This window comes from Python bivittatus, unplaced genomic scaffold (genome assembly GCF_059951505.1).
Source record: "Python bivittatus isolate LINGU-HERP-01145 unplaced genomic scaffold, Pbiv_v1 ctg000220_np1212, whole genome shotgun sequence".
Lineage (NCBI taxonomy): Eukaryota > Metazoa > Chordata > Lepidosauria > Squamata > Pythonidae > Python > Python bivittatus.
In genome coordinates this window covers 775,726-800,460 of record NW_028277048.1, presented here as the reverse complement: position 1 = coordinate 800,460, position 24,735 = coordinate 775,726, and the positions used below count along the sequence as shown (strand labels likewise).

General features: G+C 40.1%; 1 protein-coding gene across 1 annotated transcript in view; it reads right to left on the bottom strand.

Annotated features, from left to right (window-relative positions):
• Positions 1–328: 328 nt before the first annotated feature.
• A2ML1 (alpha-2-macroglobulin like 1) overlaps positions 329–24,735 on the bottom strand; it is a 44,230-nt gene continuing 19,823 nt past the window's right edge. Inside the window, exons 19-35 of the mRNA XM_088138468.1 lie at positions 23,741–23,867; positions 22,723–22,844; positions 20,571–20,622; positions 19,476–19,559; positions 17,420–17,596; positions 17,070–17,151; positions 16,358–16,514; positions 16,086–16,160; positions 10,513–10,678; positions 8,340–8,554; positions 6,615–6,827; positions 4,714–4,841; positions 4,075–4,165; positions 3,335–3,403; positions 2,506–2,608; positions 1,996–2,037; positions 329–507 (exon numbers count right to left, since the gene is read on the bottom strand). Of these exons, the coding sequence (XP_087994594.1) occupies positions 1,997–2,037; positions 2,506–2,608; positions 3,335–3,403; positions 4,075–4,165; positions 4,714–4,841; positions 6,615–6,827; positions 8,340–8,554; positions 10,513–10,678; positions 16,086–16,160; positions 16,358–16,514; positions 17,070–17,151; positions 17,420–17,596; positions 19,476–19,559; positions 20,571–20,622; positions 22,723–22,844; positions 23,741–23,867 (1,902 nt within the window). The 3' untranslated portion in view covers positions 329–507; position 1,996. The remainder of the gene's footprint in view (positions 508–1,995; positions 2,038–2,505; positions 2,609–3,334; positions 3,404–4,074; positions 4,166–4,713; positions 4,842–6,614; positions 6,828–8,339; positions 8,555–10,512; positions 10,679–16,085; positions 16,161–16,357; positions 16,515–17,069; positions 17,152–17,419; positions 17,597–19,475; positions 19,560–20,570; positions 20,623–22,722; positions 22,845–23,740; positions 23,868–24,735) is intronic.

Below are 24,735 nucleotides of genomic sequence, written 5' to 3'. Positions count from 1 at the left end.
CATATACAAATTGATATGTTTAGTTTCCTGTTTCTTTCTGTTATGAAATTTTCCTGACTTAATTTTTATAGTTTAATTGTATGACATGATATGAATTAAAATGCAATAATAGTTTGATTAGTACAAAAGAAATTTAGGTTTTTGTTGATGTTTCTCTTTCCCTTTTCCTTCTCAAAAAAGAAAATAAAAGAACTAGACTTTGACACCAAGGTTAGTTTCTTATATTTATGCAGGGAGCAGTCAATAAAGAGAATCTAGTAGAACAAAATGCCATTGAACCAATTCAATTTTTTTATTATTTACTTGTTAACATAGGACCTTTTCTATATTATTCTAGAGTTCCTTAGTTTTATGGCTCTTCTTGCCATAAAAAATGGCACTTCAAGCAAATCAAAAAAAGAAATGTAGTTTCTCTTAAACAGAAAATTCTGATGAGCATGTGCATTGAACTCTGGGCATGCAAAAGCGCTGAAAACTATGCAGCTGGAATCAGCAATATTTCTTCTCCTGAAATAGGGAGAAAAACATTTTACATACACTCATATATACCCATCATCCTATTCTCCTTTAAGATAAACAATGCTGTCTTAAATACTGTACAGAAAAAGAAATAAATAAAAGGCAAAAAAATTGGTACAGATGGCCAAGCTCAAATTATCCTACTTTGGATGCATTATCCAAAGACCTCGCTCTCTGGAGAAGGCTCTGATGCTGGGAAAGGCAGAATGAAAGAGAAGAAGAGGATGACCAGTAGCAAGGTGGATGGACTCAGTTACAGTGGCGATGCATGCACCATTGGAAGACCTGAAAGACCAGGTTAGGGACAGATCATCATGGAGCAAATCTATGTGGTTGCTAACAGTTTACACTGACTTGATGGCACATAATCAATCAATCAGTCAATCAATCAATCAATCAATCAAATCAATCATAAATTTAGTTTAGCTTCACTATACCTCTCCATACATTTATATCCTTGCAAACCATCCTTGCTTTCACTACATCCATAGACTGCTTCATAAATGGCCTTTTCTTCTCAAACTTCTTACCTCCCTGTTTTTCAGGACCTCAACTTTAAATTTTTTCAATTCAAACTTCAACTGACTTTCAATCAGTTGTGACTTTTCAGGCTTTTCCTTTCCTTTTAGTCTTTCATATTTACTTGCCCTTCATATATTTGCTTTGCAAGTTGATTCCCATTCTTTCATTTTTATGATCAAACCAATTCCACATTCTGGTTACAAATTTCTGCATTCATTACACATTCATTAACTATCCATTCATTTTTGACTATATTTCTTTTTGTTTATGATCTTACACACAGCCATTTTTGCTTCTTTTGATGAATATTAATTCCTTTGCAACAGACCACACATTACCCACTATATTTCTACCAAAATTTGTACCTCTCAAAACTTTCTCCATCCATTTTCCCATCTTTACCAGCGTACAGAAATGCATCCACTTGCTCTAGTGTTTCATCATTTGCAACAACCTTGCAATTGTTCTGAATGTGCATCAGTGGATTGCATGTACTTCCTAGTAGATGGAATGTTAGCAACAAAGACAGTATGTTGCCTGGCTAGGTAGCTCTGAGCTAGATAGCCTTGCCTAGCAGGAACATGCCTGAGGTAAAAACAGCTTTGGTTATATCTGTGGTATCCTAGCCAAAATGTGCCAAATTATTCACACTGCTCCTTTCTGGGGATCAGAAGAGAAGTTTATCTAAGATCAATCTCAAAGGAGGGATTTTAAAAAAATCAAATTGATGGTTAGTTTGGAGAGCTATAAATTCAACAATTTGATTGGTGCAGTCAGTAAATACCCTGAATTCCCCAGTCACTGAAGTGGGCAGTATCAGAATATCCATCCAAGGTATTGTGAAACTGCAATGCTAAATTGGATGTGCATTATACTGTGACAGTTAGACTTGGATATTGCTGGTCATCTGCAGAGGCCCTTGTTGTCATGGCTTCTGGCCTATAACTGACTAACCTCATTGGCAGGGGTCTTCGTATTCCACTGTTGCCGTTTCATCTATAAGAAATCAATACAGACCATTACTCTCAGAACTAGCTAAACAGCTAGAGTATCCTCTTTTTTATCCTCCTCTAAAAATGTTACTTAGGTTAATCAGCTGGAGAGGGACATCAGAATGCTTGATGGTCAGAAGAGGTGTGAGAGAAACATATAGTAAACCTTTTGTTTTAAGGTCTAGAGCCCCCAAACTCAGAACAAAGAATCTGGTCATGCTTCAATCCACCTACATTGATATATTCCAAGAAGCATTGTGAAAACCAGCCTTATAATCTGAAACTGACCGAACTGAAGGCAATACACTCTATCATTTCTACTAGATTCAATTTTCCAGCTTAAAAAGGAAGTTATAGCTACAACACATGACAAATAGGCTGTATTCAGCTTCATGGGTCACAAATTCTTCAGGTTGAGAGATACAAATTAATTAAAAATGCCAATAATTTTCAACATGAGAAAAAACCCTACCTGGTTGATAGTAATCATAGACTTTAACAGTAGCTGGCTTTAGTTCTTTGACTAGAATATCTTGGCTCATGTTGAAAGTGTATGACTGCTTCTTCTTTCCAACCTAACAAAATATTTAATTCAAAGAGACATTAAGAAACCAAGATTCTCCTTTTTACTTTTGATCACAGTGAGTTGAAAAAGTTATAGAAACTGGTATCAACTAAATAGAATCCCCCCATACAACAAAAATTCAAGCTGTTTATTTTTTTACATATTGTAACTTCTCTTCAGTCATAATTTTATTTGTTTATTAAATTTATAAGGCTGCCCAATTCACAAGAGTAACTCTGGGGATTTACAGTTTGAAGAAACATGAGAACAAAAAATTATAAATAATAAAATAAAATACAAAGTGATACAAGATGTCATCCCATCCCATCCCAAACTAAATCAAAACTTTGGAACATAGAAAACAAAACAAAACAGGATAATGGAATAACAGAAGTGTTCTGGTGGCCTCTGTGACAACTGATCATAATTCCAAGTGTGTATTCTGGGACCTATAAAACTTTTAATCAATAAACTTCAAGAAATAATTTTCCTTCCAATTTGGTCAAACATCTCTGCAAGTCTAGCTTGTTTTCCATGACCAAATGTAGGTATGTTATAGTAATAAAATAATAATGTTAATAATTTTAATAACTTTCATCAGCCAAGTATGTTCTGGTCCTCATAATAATGTTATAATGGCAGTTATTATAACTCAGCAATTTAACTGGCCCAGCCTATGAAATATGAAAATCATGCTTACCTAATACAAAACTATATCCCTTCTCCCAATACTGACCTGATCTAGATAAATGTTGACATATTCCTGTACAAACTCCACTTTTTTCACAAGTGGCTGCTGTTCAAGCTGTAAAGAAGGAATGGAAATGTTAAGTGGCCAGATTCTTAAAATTCCACTTTGGCATATACATACGAAATTGCAGTGTGGATTACTCTTTTAATCCCAATCAATTAAATTATACAGAGGCCTGCTTCAGCTAATTGTTGTGATGATGAATTAATAGGAATCAGCTGTAAATATTTGGGATTGGATTTAGACTTGCCCATCCCAAAATGGAAATGCACTTTCTCTTAGTGGAAGGAATTGAAATCTAGAAGAGGCTCCAACTGGAAGAAAGTTGGAGAAAGCAATTTTTCCTGATTCCCCATTCTCCCTACTGCTTATATGCCACTTCTTATACCATCCTGGGTTCTTCCACCCCACCCATGAAAGGAGTTATATCCATGTAAGTTACAATCATTGATATTTCAGAGTCTTCCTTCTGTCCGTCCATCTGTCTGTCCGTCCTCCCTCCCCCCTCCCTCCCTTCCCCTCCCCTTCCCTTTCTGCCACAATCTCATGATTCTCAGCAGTAAGAATTGCTGCCACCTTATGATTCCTTTTTTGGTATCACAGATCTTGAAGACACTATTTAGGCCTTGTATTCCATGCAGTGGGACTCATTTATATGTGTAAGCTGGTTTCCTTCTGGTAGAAGGAAGGGGAGACAGAATGCAAGTTAATCAAAACAGACTTACAAAGTATTTAGTACCCTGGGCAGGATAGAATCCAGACATCATCTTCACTTCTATAATGGCCATGTTAGAAACGCCCCGATTGCCAACGTAACTGTCAGAGAAATTGAACATAAGCCATTTCCAAATCAGAATTCCCATTTCTCCGTGGCATAGTGGTGCTTACTACCCTGAAGAATCATCCTTTACTCTTGAGTGATGAGGAAGCAATACTTCAGTTGGTATTTGGGACTAGCAATTCTCCCCTTTCCCCAAATACTGGCTGTACCTATTTTTCTGCCAGGCCTAGATTAAAAATTTAATTCCAGTGAGATTATTAGAAGGGTGACAGTGCTTCCCCATCACATGAGCACTTCAGCTCTGCTCTCTTGCCCATTTCCTTTTTTACTTTCCTGATGGGAATAGGGAGACCTCTTTTCAGGCACCTGAATATATTTCCTGAGACATTTGAGCCTGCTGTTACAACACTGGTCATGTTTGAAATCACCTGCTAAAAGAACTTTATAACTCAAGACCATAGAGGCAGGCAGAATGAAAGCCACAGAAAAACTTTCAGACTGAACAGTGCTTGAGTGGTAATCTAGACAAATTTATACTGAAATCTGGGAAAACTGAAGTTTTGGCAACATCATAATGTCTCACCTTACATTGATGTTGAGAGTTATGAAACGGGATACCGTCTGAATTTCACATCCTTGCCCTTCTGCTTCCACAGTTAAGGAGAAGGTCTCTGCAGTCTTCAGGGGAGGCATGTTATAGCGTAGAATGGCCTAATATGGAACAAGCACCAAAAATGTAACAGGGTTGAAGCTGTACAAAGTGGCATTTTGTCCTCCTTGGAGAAAAGCTTGGAGCTAAAAAAGCTTATCTTAAAAGAGAAACACTGAAATTCTCCCATCTGCAAGGGAGTCATTTCCCTCTCCTCAATTCCATACAATAAAAGCTTTCTTCTAACTATTATGTCCTGTGGCAAACATTTGAACTCCTTTCTTAAGTATTAGACTAGCGTCTTCAAACATGCTCTCTTTTAAGTGCTATTATAACTTTATATAAACTTTTTATTGGCCTAATCCCTGTTCCATGTCTAATATTTTTTTTTCCCCAGAGATGTTGTTTGGGTGAGAGACTCATGGCAGCTAGGAAAACAAGCTACAGTACTTTAACTTGATTGTGGTAATGTTCAAAACTGATGTATCCTCCATTGTAAAAACGTAACAATGGCCATTGTATCCTATCAGTACTGCCACAATAGGAACTCCAGTAAATGCAAATTGCTTCCTTACTTCCCAGTTGCCACTCCAGTCACAGGACTAGACTTAGTGAGAAATCCTGAATTCAGTCCTGAAGCATGCACAAGCAGTTTTTCTACATTTTTGTTTAGAAACTTTGTGCTAGGCCTATACATTACATAGCTACTTTTTCTTCCTTTCCTCTCTTCTTGTTAATCCCTTCATATTAGTCAAGACATAACTGGTGGTATTCTTTCACTAATCTCCATTCCAGATTTTAGTTTTGTACTTATATTCCATATTGTATTACAATCAGTGAGCCTCATTATCACTCCTTAGCAAGTGCTCCATTATGCATTAATCTTTTAATCAGATTTTGGAGAATATAGGGTAGCCAGGTGCCCTCCATTAATTTCTGTGAACAACCAGAAATCTTTTCATATACACCTGTGATCAAGGACTCATAGTAATCATAAATATGAGAAAAGAAGTTATAAACCACTTGATTAGTTGGGTAAACACACAAATATGTGGGTTTTTTCTTCTAATGCTTCAAACATGTCACCTTTTCTTAAAAGCTTCATTCCTTTTTAAAATACAGAAAATACAGAACTATATACTGTATGACTCTTGAATGCACTTATTGGACCTTTATTTCAAGAAAGACACCTGAATTTCTTTACATTTATTGTGTTCTTATGTGTAGGTTTTCAAAACAAAAAGGTACTCACTGAATTTATGGAACTAATCATGCTTGTGCTTCATGGTATATATGATGACCTCTGTTATTTTACTACATTTTCTGTTATATACAGTACATCTTTCATTTTTATGATGGTCTATGACCATAGTAAAATTGATCTAATCTGAACTAGTAAATCACTAGATGCACTCTGTGTTTCAAGGATTTATAATATCTAACCAAACTACCACTGCTGATGACAACAGTAAGAAGCCCAGTGATCACATGATCCAAGGACATGAATTATTCTGATAATATTGTTGGTTTATTAAGTCTGGTATTACTTTATCTAATTGGTACCACAGAAAGTACCATAGGTCTGAAGTTGTAATTACCACAGATCTGTAACTACCATAGGTCTGTAACTACCAGCTGTAACTACCATAGACTTGAGGCCTTTTCTAATTTGAGGGCCATTTAATTAGACATGTTGCAGATTGAATTTATGCATGAGGAATCATGTATCTTCAGCTTTAGAACTTCCTTGGCTAGAGTTGTTACCAAAATCTGTCAGACTCCTTTCACTGAACCACTTCCCTGTTGGCCACCTTCAATAAAGAATCATCACTGACCTGTATGTAGACACAACCTTCACCAGAAGCCTGCACTGTGTACTCCCCAGGAATATCTGGCAAGGTTGACAGCTGAAGTAATAGCTGATTGGTATTATCCACATGGAATGATTGTTGAAAGGTCTTAGATTTCACTATGATCGAGAGCTCTCCAGATCCAACATATGTCACTGCCCCATATCTAGCTAGGGCTTGAAGGGCAACCACAGTATCCTGAGAAAGGAGAACAATTGTACCATGATCCATGAAGTCCATCATATTGCCTTGTGGAAGCAAAATATAAGATCAAGCTATCCAGTATATTTCAATGAACTATAGAGACAACTTGTTGAAACATCAGCATCTTTTAAAACTTGTGCAGTAGAAGATAGAGATGCTAGCATGGTTTTATGTTTCATAGCGTAATATGGTGCTCCAGGGTTGAACCAGCCCCTCCCACTGAGGTCCTTCGGTTCTGTGGTAATTCATGCCTTGGGGTGAACTGCAACTGGAAAAGTATGTCTCCTTGCTGCCACCACCCCTTTGTTACCATCCAGCTTCTCACTTGTTCACCACATCTCTGGAAGAACCAGGAGAGGACTGAAAGGGAAATCCTCACCCCACTCTGAGTCTGGCTAAACTCCCGGAATGGAAACCAAACAAAACTTTGGGGAATCAGTAGCTCAGCCAAGTTGATGCAGGTGCTAGAAGGCAACCAGTCAACTCCAGGATTAAAAAAGTCAACTTTATTAAAAGTGACAAAGAAGATACAGTTCCACTCACTCAACACAGTAAAAAAGAGACAAAGACCAAAACCCTAAAGATATTCTAGCCTGTAACAAAATAACTCCTTATTTCCCAGCCTTGCCTGAGATAACCCCTCTCAACTAGGCCTCTAGCCACCTCCAAAAATGCCACAAAACTCTTCCCACCCAAACCCCCTTCTTTTTCTCTATTGGCTCTCAGGGGTTAGATGACTGCCTCTGGTCAACATAAGGCTGGTTTGTTATTGAAAGGGTCAGCTGCTTCTCACTGCAGGTAGTTTCACTTTTTTGAGGTCTGAAGAGCAATTCAGTGTAGGTTGATTGGGAAAGAGATATAAAGAGGACAGGTTACCTACCAAATTCTTAAAATATCCAATCTCCCCCATTGAGCCAAATAAATGCAGAACAAATTTGATCCATCTGATAACAGAACTCTCCCCTTGCCTCCCCCATTTAAATGCCATGAGCATGTTTGGCAAATATGATTATTATTGCAGGATTCTTTGTAGAGAATGCCAGATGCTAGGGTCAAAAAGTGCCAAAAGGAGCCTAAAGAATTAGATGCAGTCAATAGTTGCAGTAGGATGGAGAATTTCTAGAACATCAGGCAATCTTCATGCTTCAGAAGCAGCAGCAGTTTGTTTACCATCTTAACATCTTATGATGATGACACATAACACATGAATTTCATCCTTTCAGAAAATATTCTTGCTCATAACCTTCTTTGAGGCAAAAGATGAGCCAGAGTTGTTTTAGAAGGAGAACTATACTTAAATCCCATTTGCCGACAACTTTCATTGTTGATCTTGGATCACTTACTCTTGGGAAGAGAGGGTAGAAGTGGAGCAGATAAGGTTTTAAAACCTAGTTCAATTTGGCTCATTTGTTATCCTTTCCAAGAATATTTATTTTCTGCATCCACATTTGGAGACAGCAGTGTGGGGTGCAGGGACCTTTTTGGAAGAGAAAGGGCTTACGTTACCTGAGTTGAGGCAAAGCCTCCATAGGCGTTTTGCTGCTTGACCAGCCAATTCACAATGCCTGTGGCCTTCCCAATATCTTCTTTGATCACCTTTCCACTGGTGACGGTAGCCAGCAATACATAGCCTGTCAGCTCCACACTCACAGACTCAGGTTGGGACCAAGGGGTCTGGCTAGGAGTTGAGGCAGGTTTCCGGCTCCAATAGATCTGCCCTCCTATAGGAGAAAAGAAATGAAGCTTACTGCTTAGAACAGCAGCAAATAATTTGGTATTATTAACAAGATCAGTGTAACCTCGAATAAAGAAAGATTAGCTCCAGTCTTTGTTGCTGGACAAGAATTAGGAGGGTTTTTTCCTACAAGAAGATGTAGACTGCATTGTGAAGCAGTACCAACTGTTCAAGGAGGCTGTCTTCCAGTATAGGAAAAAGAAAAACTTCTCTTATTAAGTCTTAAGCTTAGTGACAATGAAATGTTACCACAGGATGGGAAAAAGAAAAGAGTTTCTGGGACATGAATGAGGTTTTTTGGGGGGGGGTGTTAATTTTTCCCCATGTCTTCAAAAGAGGTTGGAGCTAGTAAAGGAATCATTTAACTAATAGCCTTGGACAGATTCCAAAGATGACTACTGAAACAGTGTTATTTCCAAAACAGTTACAGTCTAATGACGATAGTGGCTATAAAACTTGGTTAATTCTAAAGGAAAAAGCTGAAAGCACATATAACTGCATACAAGATAGCTCTACTTATTTAATCTCAGTTTAGGGATTTTTATTTTACCTTTCTAAAATATATAAACAGTAAGTCCATACATTTTAAAACAATCCAATGTATAACAGAAATCTAAAATAAATTTTTAAAAATCTCTTAAAGAAAGCAAGTTAAAAGCAACAGTAATAAATTCACATTTAAAAAGAAGAAATTCCATGCTTGAACTCATGATTCTGGATGAAAAGATGTTCCCTGCTTGAAAAAAGAGGCAGGTGTGAGAAACCCTCTGCATTTTGATATAATTCAACAGTCCCTCTAGTCTCCCACGCTCATTCACCTACCTCTTGTGTTTGCTCACTCTTGCAGTCATTTTGCTTAAAAACAGATGATGGGGGCTGTGGACAGGCACTGGTAGGGAAGCTGCTCACTTCAGCTAGGGCCACCCTGCCACATAAGTGGCCAATCAGTTGGGGCACTTTATAAGCAACTGTCTAGATTACTTGACCCATGCAGAGGAGGGCTGGTCAGGCTTTAAGCTCTGATCACTCTTGCTGCCCAAGCCAAAATGGCCACAGAGGGAAGTCACCTGAAAGGGCGGGGACACGCCTGCAGCAGCTGAAAGGCAGCCAACAGGAGCTGGCAGATTCCAGCCACTGCTTCATCATCACCACAGTTGCTACCAAAGTGCTCCCCATCATGCATATACAGCAAAGCTTGTTTTAGATGAAATTGGGGGGGGGACTCTTTAGCATTGGATTAGATCATTATGGAGCTAGGCAGCCTTGGCTAGGGGTTGGGAATATGAGGAAGGGTGCATTATGAGGATATGCTCTTCAATAATAGTTAGGGAGGCACCTTTGTACCAATGTTAGAGGAATGTGTGGATATGCCCTTAGACTGAATTTATTTTATTTCAGATTCCCTGTTTGTAAGTGTTTCTTCTGCTTGTTCTTTCTATAGTCCCTTTTTCCCAAATAAATGCCTTTTCAGATACAGGCATATAGCTGTATAGTTGTTTTAAAAGAGTATTTCTTCCTTACACTGAAGACTGCATACTTACATAGTGTAATTTCTTGTACTTTCAGGATGTTTACAAGGTTTTTAAAGTTCTACCTATCTCAGCTTTGGAGAGGAAAACCCAAAGCCACTTTCTTATATTGGCAAAAGGTCTCAGAATTCACCAGCAAGGGTGTGTCAGGAAGACTGAGTTGACTGTTAACAATTGATCACAATTACTTTTTTTTTTTAACTTGGGATTTTGAAAGAAGAGTTCTGTCAGGATAAAATCAGGTGGTAACAAAGGCAGGGAGAAAGAGGTTTGAGAAACTTTAAAGCATGTTATACTGTACTCTAACCTGTAGATTGATCTAGTACGGTATCAAGCACTATAAAACATACAATTTACTTAAATCTATGAATCAGTTCTAAGTGTATCATGGTTGATGCAATGCTTCCCTCAGTACCTGGCAACTTGATGGCCTGCTGGTCTAACTTGGCAAGCAATTTTTGTCTGAGGACGGTATCTCCAGCCAGAGAAAAAACGTATGCCAACAATGCCTGTGTATAAACATCTGTTGTACTGGAAACAGCCTTTCTGAGACAGTTCAAGCCTTCCTTCACCATTGGATCCTGATTGGGAAAAAAAAACATGGTTCCTTTGACAAAAATTAAGAAAGGGGATGCTAAGGGTTAATTTGAAACTTTATTACCATCACTGACCAGAGGACTATTATAATAAACAAAAAACATTTAGAAAACATCCAACACTCCTCAGATATAAGCAAATTACCAGTGGCTATAGGTAGTCATTTTGTCCTGTGAGAGTGACCTCACGGTGTATCCTTGTCACTCAGTAGCAAAATTTAGCCATGGATTAGGTGTCTTTAGGATTTCTGTCAGTCATAAGATAACTTACCATAACATTCTGACCAAGAAAATTCTTTAAAAATAAAGGAAGGTAATAAAGTAACTATCATTTCAAGTCAGATAAAAAACCACAACCTTCATAGATCCAATCACATCATGAGCATAGGCTTTGCAATACTGAAAGTTTGGGGAATCTCCCCTCCAAGATGGCAAAAGGGAGATGTTAAAGCAGGTCTTGTTAAAGGTCCATCTATAATTGGAATAAGGAAGAGAATACAGATATTTGGCAGGTTCAAGTCTCTGTACAGGTAGTCCTCGCTTACTGACTGCCTCGTTAAGTGATTATTTGAAGTTGCGACAGTGTAAAAAAAAAAACAGTTTTGTGACCAATCTCACATTTGTGATCATCGCAGCATCCCATGGTCATGTGATTGCCATTCGGGTACTTCACAAATGATGCACATTTACAACTGTTGCAGTGTCCTGCAGACACGTACTCATCATTCGCATGCTTCCTAACCAGCTTGTGACAAGCAGAAATAATGGAAAACATAGAAGTAAAATCGTAAGTCATGGTCACGTGATGTCTCACTTAGCAACCATGGTAATTTGCTTAACGGCCAAATGGGAAGTGATGTCGTAAGCCTGTCACAGTCACAGGATTTTTCACTTAGCGACCGCAGTGCTCAGCAACAGAGTTGCCAGGCCCAATTGTGGTCGCTAAGTGAGGACTGCCTCTATTTTCCTCAGTGGTTGGGAAAGTTTTCTAATATGGCTCAGCTCACATTGTAACTCTATGTCTCTAATTTCTTAGGCTAGCAGAAACTCAGGAGACAGAGTGATTAAACACATTTTACTTATACAGTGGTACCTCGGGTCACGAACGCTTCTGTTCACGACCAATGCGGTTCACGAACAGCTCCGGTCGAAAAATTTTGCCTCCGCGAATGCTGGATCGGGTGACGAACAGGATCCGCGGCCATTTTCCCTCCCGTGACACGGTCCGCGGCCATTTTCCCACCCATGACACGTGATCCGCGGCCATTTTTTCGCCCCTGACACATGATCCGCGGCCATTTTCTGCCCTGACACGTGGTCCGCGGCCATTTTTCCGCCCCTGACACGTGATCCGCGGCCATTTTCCACCCCTGACACGTGGTCCGCGGCCATTTTCCACCCTTGACACATGGTCGTAGCGAGGGGGACTCTCCCTCCAAGCAAGAGCCGCCTCCCTGTCCCCCATGCCAGAATGGATTAACGGTAATTACATTGAACCTTATGGGAAAATTTGCTTTGGGTCGCAACCAATTCGGGTTGCGACCAGAGTCGCGGAACGAATTAAGTCGTGAACCGAGGTTCCACTGTATGTGCATCTACCATCTAGATTTAAATTCATCCTTGTAATTAGGGAAATCAACCCAGTCATGGCCAGCTTGATCTTGACCCGTATAAACAGAATCGACTGCCAAATCCTCGTCTCCCTCTTGGGGAGTCCTGTCTCCAGTCAGTTCTGCACAGGAAATATATCTGGTGTTATAAACAAGACAACTTCACTTTTTCATAGAATGGAATAGAATATGATCCCACCTGCATCCCATATAATACTTCAGCTGCAGTCTGATTTTGTGGTGAACAATTTAATAGCAGCTGGGATACAAATTTGACTGACAAATAAATAAAATGCCCTCTCTGGCTTCAGTGGAATCTTAAAATGGCAGCCACACTGTTATGGGTTGTACTGGAAGCATCATTTGCATGAGCCTTATGTGTGTAGAGGCTTGGTTCACCATCCTTATTGTAGGGTTGTTATACTGTTTGGTGATAGTTGTTCATAGGCAAATGAAAATTATCTTTAAAAACTCCGTCTCTGGGATACTACAAACTAAGGGCCATTTGCTAAAGGATATTCCTTATGAAAAGCTTATACTGCATCAAATTCCAATAGAGTTAGTGTTCCACTTTTGTTTTTGGCTGCAGGAAAGAGAATTCCTCCCTGAAGAGAAACTTAGTCCCTTAAAATATTCTGGCTGAGAGAGAGCGAATACCAGTACATTCAACTGGATAATCTCTCTGAATCTCTCATTCTCTGTCTGTGCGTATACATTAAGAATGTCATTTAATTGAGAGCCAATTTGGTGTGATGATTAAAGGAGATAAAATATCTCTGTCTATCTATCCATCCATCCATCCATCCATCCATCCATCCATCCATCCATCCATCCATCTTCATTCAATTGAGAATAAGTTAAAGGCACTGGACTGGAAGCTGGAAGCTGGAGTTCTAATCCTCCTTTAGGCAGAGAAGCCAGTTGGGTGACTCTTGACCAGTCACTCTCTCTCAGCCTGAGATGGGTAAATCAAAAACATCTGTTTACCAACCAGGACTAGATTCATAATAATAATAATAAGAAGAAGAAGAAGTCAGGGCATGGCTATTAAACATCAAAACATCAAAAACATCTGCCAGGCTATCCCACCTCCTTTACATGGATGATCTGAAGCTGTATGGAAAAACGCCACCTGAAATAGAATCACTGCTCAACACTGTCCAAATATACAGCCAAGATATTGCAATGGAGTTTGGACTGGACAAATGTGCCACCCTTACCATCAACAGGGGAAAAATAGTGAAAATGAAGGAATCAAGATGCCCTATGGAAATAACATCAAGATTCTGGATGAAGAAGATCACTACAAATACCTGGGCATCCTTCAGGCTGACAACATCAAGCACATTGAAGTCAAGAAGGTTAGGAGTGAATACATCATGACAGTGAAGAAGATCTTAAAGTCCAAACTCAGTGGAGGAAATACCATCAAGGCAATTAACACCTGGGCAATTCCAGTCATTAGATACACAGCTGGAATAGTGGACTGGACTCAAGCAGAACTAGAAGCCCTGGATAGGAAGACCAGAAAAATAATGATAATGAATCATGCCCTTCCTCCATGCAGTGATGTTGATAGACTCTACATACCAAAGAGCATGGGTTGGCATGGAATGTTGCAAGTATACCAGACAGCTGAAGAAGAAAAAAGGGCATTAGAAGAATATCTGAAGGGCAGTGAAGAAGATGCATTGAAGCTAGTACACAATGAAGGCTTACTGAATAATGAAGAGACCAAGCTGGCCTACAACAAAGACCAAATGAAGAATAGAAAAGAGATACGGTATTACATGGTCAGTACTAGCAGGCAGCTAGTACTAGCAGGCAACTAGCAGACAAAGCACATAACTGTCAAGTTCAGCCAGCGCAGCACGGCTAGGAACTTGCCCAGCTGTGCTTTAGTCAGTTTTACCGCTCGAGCACTAGCACAGAAAGAGGAAGTGCGAAACCGCAAACTAATGAATGGGCCAGCTGGCGCCGCTTTACTAACTGCAAGCAGATGCGTTGCGTTAACACTGGATGGCCGCGGGCGCAATGGACAAAGGGGAGAGCCGCGGATCGAGGAAGAGCAATCAGTTCCCCGGCTCGGCACAAAGATCCAACGAAGGCAATGACCACGCCAGTGGCTAACAACAAAGAACAACAGAACTGGGCTGAACCTGACATTAGAGTAAAAGGGGGGATTACAGTGGGCAATCTGTAATCCACAACAAGTACTATGTAACCTAGCAACGGGGCTAGTGGAGGATTGGGACAACTATAAATTGTGTGGGAAGATGTGCCAAGCCAGTCCTGGCTTTGTTTGTAACTGTTGCCTTACGCTTGAGTAAACCTCTTTTGTGAACCACATGTGTCACGGGAGTTTCTCTTGTCGAACGGGGCATTCCTTACAATAACAACAAGAACTAGCAATGGCTAACAGTAGGAAAGTTGAAGAAAGAGGCAGAGGGACTAATTCTGGCTGCACAAGACCAAGCCTTAAGAACAAACACATACAAAGCCAGAATTGAGGAGCCAGCAACAGACAGCAAATGCCGCTTCTACAAAGAAGCGGAAGAAACATGATGAAGTATCAACAATGGTGCATTGGAATATCTGCAAGAAAGACCATTTGCCTGCAAGCAAGAATTGCTGGGACGACAACACAGACAAAGTAATAGAAAATGAAGAAGCTAAAGTGCTCTGGCACTTTCAAACAGACAAGTACCTGCTGCATAACACCCCAGACTTAACAACTGTTTATAAGAAATACGGAAAAGCCTGGATAATGGACATTGCAATACCTGGAAACAGCAGAATAGAAGAGGAAGAACTGGAGAAAATCACAAAATGCAAAGACCTGCAAATAGAAATAGAACGACTGTGGCAAAAGAAAGCAAAGAGAGTACCAAGAGTAATAGGGTGCAATCCCAAAACATCTGGAGCACCACTTGAAGACCATCGGCATTGACAAAATCACCATCGGTCAATTGCAAAAGGCAGCTTTACTTGGAACAGCTTACATCCTGTGACGATACCTTTAACACCATCAAACAACAACATCTGCCTATCCCAGGCCATTGGGAAGGACTTGATAGTTGGATAAAAGTGCCAAATCCAGTCTAAACATTTGGGTGACTGTGCAACCAACAATAATAATAGTATTGAATACAGTTTGCCATTGACTCACAATAATCTGTTATTCTCTCACTCAATTTGCTACTTATTTTGATAGCAGCAGCAGCTTTTCCCCTCTGTAATGAAAAGGTGAATATTTCCTAATAAAAAAGTGATGTAAATGTTAAAAGATCTTGAGACAGGTCAAGGAGTGGAGAAATACTGTAAATGTTTCACATAAATGTAAAATAGCCTTCCACAGCCTGGTGCTCTCCAGATACTTTGGACTGCATGCTCTCTAGAGATTATGGAATCTGAAATCCAGCACATCTGGAGGGTAGGGTGCTGAGCAGGTTGCTGGGTGGAAAAAGATTTATGATGGAGCCACCATATGCTTACAGTGTAACCCAAATGCAGCATTGTAAAGGAGCCCATGTTATGTGAAACTGAACCACCACCATTTCCATTGCCCCATCCTTCCAAACTAAGCCATCCAATGCAACATGGATCAGATTTTCTCCTTTTTCAGATCCATGTAGTAGGAATTCCTGCCACCCAGGAAATAATGGTGTCCAAGGAAGAAAACTAAACAGTGTTTAACCTAGTGGAAGCAAGCATCCATTCTGCTCAACATAAGAAGATTCTGGAAAAGATTAGCCCATTTCCTGAGCCTTGTCAGCACCCACCTCAAGTGGCCTTTGGGCCTCCAAGAGTGCAGCAATGATGTAGGCAGCTAGAGAAACTTCATCATTCACACCTCCCTGTCAAGCACATAACAAAAAAGAGAAAACAAGCCAGGTTACGACATCATTTTAGGAGATTATTTTATACAAAAGAAGAAAAGGAAATATTCCAAACCTCCCAATAAGTTATAAGGATGACACGAGAGAAAGGTATGATTCTTAGTATGTTATTGATTCAGCAGTGTTCCTGGTTGTCTTATCACCTTAACTCTTACCTTCATTGCTGTGTGGAGGAGCCTCCCCACGTTGGCAAAGCACCCAGTGGGCAGCTGGTTACTTCTCAGCCACTCCAAAGAAGCCTGGATATTCCGTTCATCAATAAAAATAAATTGCTTGGCTTGAATAAAGCACTTGGTTACAAAAGCTGTCAGCCTGCAAAAAGATGGGGAAAGCATGAAAGCACAGATACCTGTTGATTTAGGACTTTTGTCCCCAAGCAAGAATTCTGTCATAAGCACCTGCCCCTGCAAGGTGCCCTGCAAGTTCTCTCTTCCACAGCTCAGCCCGTTTCCTTCCGATCCCACTTCAGCCTGAAACGCCTGTATGGAACGCTTTTTTCTCAGCCTTAATATTCCTCCTCGAGAGCTGCTCTTTCTCTGAAGCTTTGGCCTTCCATTCATCATACCTGCCAACTGGCGGCTTTCATTTGTTGGCCTTCATCCTGGCCAAAAGGGTTCTTTCTTGGTTTTTTGTTATTCGTTTGTCTCCCACTTTTGTTTCTCCCCTCCCCCTCCCCCTCCCATTGCCTTTCCCCCTGCCAACAGTCAGAAGACTGCAGCCTCCTGGATCCACAGTATCTTTAGGGTTTGCTTCATTTCCTAGTGAAAGTCTACAAAAGCAGCCTGGATTAGCCAAGCTAGATACGAAATACTAAATAATGAAAATATCTGTATAGGACCAATCTACTGTAAAAAGGCTGAGACTTACCAGGTATTGCCTTGTCCATCACTTGGTCCAAAGGCACTATAAGAACCATCACTGTGTTTGTACTGAAGTTCTCTTTGATAACCTTTTGTATAAAAGAAACTGAATGTCACGTGGTTTAAAAAGAACCCCAACTCAGCGGAACAATAGAGTGCCAAGCCCTTCTATTCAGATGCCATGATGTAAAACTCTGATCCTGCACAGAACTGCAATGAGTTTAGCAATGGCACCAGAACATAGAGCATAGGTTCATCTGAGCAACCTTCCTCTAGTCCCTCCATCTTGCTTTGGATGATGACTGTGGAAGAAGGGGTTTTAAAAGGAAGAAGCTAACAGTAGAAAGGTTGACAGACCTGACTGCAGATAGTTCATTGCTTTGGTCTTTAGCTCTTCATTCAGCTGCCCTGTGCTCTGCAGGTATTGTAACACAGAGATGATGGGGGCAAACAGGACCATGTTTTGCTCTCCGCAGCCACTGGGCATCTTCACCAATTTATCCAAGTTCTGCAGTGCCGTCCCCATTATATCACCTGTCCAGATAGATAGGCAGATGTGGATGAAGGTAGGATTTTTCTGTTTCATTGACCATTGCTCTCCAATAGACTTGCTGCATGTATCTCAGAAGTTACCTCATATGCCTCCTTACCAACTATCTGCACCCAAATGTAGCTATCACCTCTGGAAAAGCCATCTAAGAATATGGCATTAATTCATCTATGAAGACAAAATACATTTGGGTCTAATAGACAAATAAGTTTAAATCTAAGTCTGGAGTTGCAGTTTTACTTCAAAATCAGTATGTGTCAAACTTTCTTTTTAAAATGTCTCTTATGTTGTCCTATGTCTTAGGTCCCTATTGTATTTTATCAGTCATCAACCCTAATTAGAGAGAGAAAGAGAGGGAGGGAGGGAGGGGGAGAGAGAGAGAGAGAGAGAGAGAGAGAGAGAGAGAGATGCACATATACTAAGTACTTAGTATTTAGTTCAATGCATTTTTGTATTTTATTCACAAAATAGTTTCAGAATCCTGTTAATCAGTATAAATTACATTTGTTAGCATCTTATTATCTGCATTTATGGTGTTATAGTAAATTATTCTACTGATTTCTATTGATTTTATAAAATTTTATATGCATTTTAATCAGTATTTTATAACACCTTATAATAATTGCACAAAATGCTGATCAGTTAGTGTAATACAGTTAACTAACTCATGTCAACCAGATGTGGTATATCTGCAAAAACGCAAAATATATTTCTGAGCTGTCCCAAGAAATGAAAGTCAATATATGGTTTCCAACTATAACCTAGAAGTAATGTATTTGTTTAATTTCCTTGATAAGCTAAATATTAGATTTCCTTCAATTACCATCAAGAGATTTGTTATGAATTATATCAGTTCTTAGTATCCCTACTTTAACATCTAGGTCTGATGGGCTACTTAAATATATTTAAGAAGTGAACATATAGTAAAAGTGTCAATGGTAGTGACAGATGGAACATATTTGCTAACATGACAATAAGTCAAGCTTAATTGTTATGTTTCCATGACATACATTGAGCACTAAGAAGTTAAAGGTTATAAGGCAACAAGATTCATACAATGAAGACATGAAAACACAGAGTTCTAGGCACAATATGTCCCAATAAAAATGGGATCACCCTAGGAGCAAAAATGAGTGCATCCATGATGGGATATAAACTTTCACTGTCAGCCTAGATCCTTGTGAAAGAAAATTACAATGTTGGCAATGGTAGGTGTTCAGAAAAACTGGAACAACTTTATGAAATCAGCTCAGTACATTGTGAACAAACCAGGAGCATCTGTTATGCTATGGGACATATTCCCTACCCATATGTGTGTCCTAAATGATATTATCACACAACCAAATTTGTTTACATTGCACCAATATGTCTTGATATTTACACCATGAGCCATAACCTACTAAGCTGAAGCCCTTCAATTTTTAATTGTTTATTTTCTTGATTGGCACCTGAGGAACAGGAATGATCAAGCAATCATTCAGATCTTCCATAATATACCTGATATAACCTGATTTTGGAGCACTCTATAGACCTCCTGTGCATCTCTGTCAGCCCCACTAGGTAGACCAGACCAAGAAATCAACTTCAAGGAAGGTTAAAACTACTTTTATTAAAACCGGATATAGTATCAGAATCTTGTAAGTCTGTGCTGTATGTTCTCCTTCTTATAGTTCAGTGAATTAGGGAGATACCTGTCTGATCCTCTTCGAAATGTTATCTGGATGTTCTATGTAACAGCTTCTGCATATCTCTGTCAAGGTCATCTTCCTTATGTTCTACAATCTCCTTGTTGTACCCTGATACCTTCATACATAAATCAGAATGGAGACAGATCATAAAAGTTAAACTGGCTAAATGTCTTACCAATGACAGACACTTGGGCCCTGGATGAATCTGGCACAACATCTTCAGGTAGCTGCAGGGAGAATGAATCTGAAGCCAAAGCTCCTAGTGGTAGGAGGATGAAAGGGTAAACATGTGAATGAGAGCAGTGCACACAAAAGCCTCTGCAGGAACACATAGGACCAAGGTAAACCTAGGTAGCAAATTTCCCATCATGAAAGGTACCTTGGAGTGGGGCAGAGGGGGTGATTTTGAAGGAGACTGTAGTGGGAACAGTGGTTTGAAAAATCTCTGTCCCATCCCTCTACCCATGTTGGAGTCCCAAACTTCTTAGTCCCTCTCAGTGGCTGTTTCTTTTAAAAAAGACAGAGAAAGCTACAGTATATCACATGCCAAGTGTCAGCTCTGGTCTGGTTCTCAATTGGCTCCCACGGTTTTATTGTGCATGGAATGTATTTATGTATTTATATTTCAAATTTAGTCACTGCCCATCTCACTCAAAAAGCAACTTTGGGCGGTTTACAATAAAAACAAGGATAAATACTAATTAAAATACAATAAAACCATGTTCTGCATGATGATCTTAGTACTCCTAACAGGGTGTCAACCATCCAGTTTCAGTGATTTGACTATGATGAAATGCACAATTGTTCTCAATTTTCACGTTATTTTTTCTTTTCATGTTCAAGGAAACCCATTCCTCATGTCCACATAAATTTACTGACTGACAAGCATGCCACACCTGACCTTAGCAGAACTATATCTGAGGTGAAAGATTTTCCCGCTGTATCCACAGTGATGTTTTCCTAATCAAAAACTAACCTGCTATGAGACAGCATGAAGCAATTGCTACAGGTAACAAAACCTGGTAAAACACAGGTTAGGAGAAACACACATCTACCTTATGTGACACAATCCATCTGGAAACTCATTTGCACAATCTTCACTGAAAGAAAATGGACTTGTGCAGCTACTACATTGTCAATGTAATTTCAAAAAAGGTTGTGAGGAGGATAAAGATGTTTATAGGAAACCAGGCAATTAATAATAAGCTATTTGGCTTATTCCCCCGAACTTTTTTTAGACCCTAAGGTTAATGGCTGAATTTCAACTGACCTTTAGAACATAGCAGGGAACTATGAGATTTCTCCACCAGGACACCTTCAGGCTTGGAGGTTGGGGAAAGAAAACATCACAAATAATCATAATTAAGCACAGTCTACAGTCCCAATTAAAAGCTTGACATGCTTCTTAGAAACCTTCTCCTCTGGTCTTTAGCAGCAATGCAATGCAATGCAATGGGCTCTGTTTGAGAGGTGGTTTAGCTAAAGAAAGTCAACATCTGGAAACAACTGTTGTGGTCAAAACCTGGCTCACCTAAAGCAACCAAATCACTTTGAAGATACAACATAATTTTATTACCATGCACACAATAACACAGTATATACAGGGCTCCCAGCAAAAATTGATACATTGCTGATCAGCCCTGATCAATAGCAGAACCAGAGCTTATATACCTTTGGCCTAATACATTGTAGAGGCAAGACAAAGGAAAAAGGCAGACACCGTGTAAATTACAGCAATGACAGAATGTTTTTGATAAGCCTATCTGTGTGACCCTATTATTAATGTCTTTCTGGACCTTCTGCCCAGAGTTCTAAGATGGGCGGCCATGCAAATCTTCTAAAATAAATAAAATAAAATAAATACTAGGTCAGCATGCTAGCCATATCTGAGATACGGTCAGGGAATATAAACAATTTGGTTTATTGGGCCACAAGTTCCTGGCTGATTCCTCCCCCTGTTGCCACTCAGGGTCAATTCAGCTTGCTGTACAGGTAGTCCTTGAGTTATAATAGCAGTTGGGACAGGGATTGCTTTCGCTAAGCGATGCTGTTATAAAGTGCAATGTCACATGACTGCATCACTTAGCAACAACAATCCTGGCAGTCCCAGTTGCCATTGTAACCCCAGGACATGTAGCGGGAAGTGGTGGGAGTCCCGGGTAAGGAACGTGGGGGTGCCACAGAGGGGTGAGGGAGTGGCATGGGAGGTGGGGGAGGCCCTGGGAAGCCCGGTGCAGGCCATGTGTGAGCACAGGAAAGCTGGGGTGGATGGTCCAGTGGGGTGCGAGCGCAAGAAGACTGGAGGGGACTTACCAGAGCCACTAATGACCTTTCCTGCTGGCTTCTCCATTGATTTTGCTTGATCTTGGGACTGTGGGGGCACTGTAACATCCGGAACCTCAAGGACCAGTCATAAGTACCACTCGTTCAGTGCTGTTGCAACTTCAAATGGCCGCTGAACGAGTGGTTGATAAGCGAGGACTACCTGTAAATATTTTCTTACATGGGCAGTTTAAGCAGTTCACATGTATGGGGGGGGGGGCATTTCATAGGTTTGGCAGTGAATGCAGCTCACATGTGTGTGGGGGGGTAACTTTTACCACCACACAAGTGATACAAAGGGAGTGTTTTGCTAGTGGCTGGTAAGGAAATTATATTCTTTCCTCAGATCCTTTCATCGCCCCAGACTCTGTGTGAGCAGATGCTTCTGGCTCTTTCCTGAAGTTAGGAATCAATTCAGAAACTGTCATCTGGAGCCTTTGAGGCTGTTGTAATTAATAGTTTCCATCTTCCACAGCATCCCCAATTTGAGATCCTGTCGCATTTTCCAGGAAGAAGCATAGGCCTTTCCATATGGCAGAGCCAAAATGTTCTTGGTTGATGCTTAAGTTGGCAGAAAATGGTACCAGCATAAAATCTGCTGTCTCCTCTGCCACTCCCTATTCTGCCTCTTTTGCCTGTTTCAATTCACTGCAGTTTCCAGACTTGCCTCCAAAGTAGCAAGCCTAGCAGATTTGTTGCACCTTGAGGCTGCCCTCTGACCAGGGAAAATACTGTTTTATCACTGCTAGAGCCTGGCCTTTCCTACACAGTGATGGTAGACTGCAAAATGCTTCTATTCAGGAATTAATTTACTTAGACTCTTCAGCATCTTTTAGACTCTAAAAGGGCTATATGAGTATTAAACAGAGGGAAAGAAACATAGGAATGGCCCGTGTGGTACGGGTTGCTGAAAGTACAGAGCAAGGAGTGCAGGTAACAATGCATTTATTCTTATGAGCTGTAGAAGTTCATATGTACCTATGATTGTATGACGGGCCACATGAGGGGTATTTAGCTAAGCATTTTCCCTGTACTGAAAACAGGCCAGTGTCAGGATAGGGAAGATTATAGAAGCCTGGAATGCTGGATTGTAAACTCACCTGGACAAGAAGAGGCTTGATCAAGATGTCTTGTTGGCCCTTTTCCGGCACAATTGTTTGCTCACTGCCACACAATACTCGATGATTCAGTGTCTCTGTGCTGAGAGTGAAGTTTACCATGCCTGACATGGAGGGATAGAACAACGTCTTAATCACTGCAAAAACCAACTTATAGAGAAATCTAATCACCAAAGAACTTCTATAAACTCTCCCTCCAGTACTGCTGCCTAATTCCATTGATCAGCCTTGCTAGCCATTGACCATTGCTAAATAAATCAGAATAAACTTGAATTTGAGGAACAAAACATTTCACTGCAAGATTTAAAGGCTTATTCACTGAATATGTACTTGTTTATAAAAATAGCCATAGAGGCCAGTCCAGCTATAGACAGCATGATTGTCCTACTGAAGCCAAAATTATATATTAATCATATGATATGACTTCCAGGTAAGAGTGTGTCCCTGGTGCATTGGCCAAGAAGAAGAGTCATGTCTGAGTGCATGTCAATGACTCACCAATCTGCCAGAGAAAAACATCAAATAAGGGCCATAGCCCAGACATTGGCAGTGCCTTCTCTGAACTTCTCATCATAGCCTATTTGTAGAAGGGCTGTCCTCTCACACTCATTTTTGAAGTATCCATTCCCTTCAACCCTTCTGATTCACTAGAGGTATAGAATATACTGTATATAACTGTTACTATAAGAATTAAGGAGGAAGCCCTCAACAGCTTTCAAACGTGAACATTAAAAGTTCCAGATATTATTCCAACATAGTTAACACTTTCTTTTCCAGGACAAAATCTAGAGAATATCGGTTCTAGAGAATGGATGCAGGAGTTCTAAATCTGGGCGTAAGGTAGTTAGGTGCTAATCCAAGATTCTATATGAGTCCAAGTATAAGTAGGAACCTGTTTCAATACTGCACAACGATGGGATAATGGTCTTGACTGGAATACCCTACAGTTAGTTGCATCTATCATCAGTGTGCCCAGCCATCCTCCCTTAGGTCACCTCACCCAGTTTAGTAGCCCTTATGTTCCATGAGAAGGTTTTGGCTTCATTAGTGCACAGGCAGCTGGTGTATTTACATCCCTTGCATAATTGTACCTCATAGTCTTCAGACCTGTAGAGGGTAATCTGGATCTGTTGAACAGACAGATCAAGAGCAGAGCTCAGCCACAATAAATGGAAAAACAGGAGTAGAAAGACAAAAAATATGGAGAATTAACAAAAGATACTTTTTAAGGCTTTTTTTAAAAAAACATATTTGGTTGCGACAAGTTATTCCCAATGGCATGCTGGCCATTTTAGTGTGCCAGAATATAAAGAGAAATAAAAGAAGCTAAATGTTCTTCTGGATCCAAAGTACTACCCACAGAAGAGGGTATCTACTATTTATGCATGACTGATTGGACTCATCTTGTTTCTCTTCATCCACCTACACATACTTGCCTCCACAAACAACAACAATATATATAGTTCCCAGATGGGAAATTAGTAAAAATCAGAAAAAACGCACACACACACATATTTAACACCCCCCCTCAGTGAATGGAAACCCTTCTCTCAAAGACACACACCTCAAAAAGATACATTTCTACCCAAAACACCTCTCACAAGGACACCTCAACACCCAACAAAAACTGACAACATTATCATAAAAGAAAATGAAAATATAGCAGAGCAAAAAATGCAACAAATGATAAATCTTCAAAAATACAGAGGCAAAAAGTACAGCCTACAATAACTAAAAATGCTGTGAATGGCCAACAAGCCAGGATTATTTTTTTCTCACATACAAAACTGAGTTTTTTCTGCACTGCAGCCTTCAGCTGCTTGACTCCTGTACTTACACTAGCTAGCAATGGACCTGGCCTAAGACATCCCTTTCTGGATTCCATCCCATTCCTCCACAGTGATGATATCCTGTTCCCTCCAGATCACATACACCAGAGCCCTGATTGGTGGATTCCCCTGCTTCTCCCCCTCCTTTTTTTTTTTTTTTTTTGTA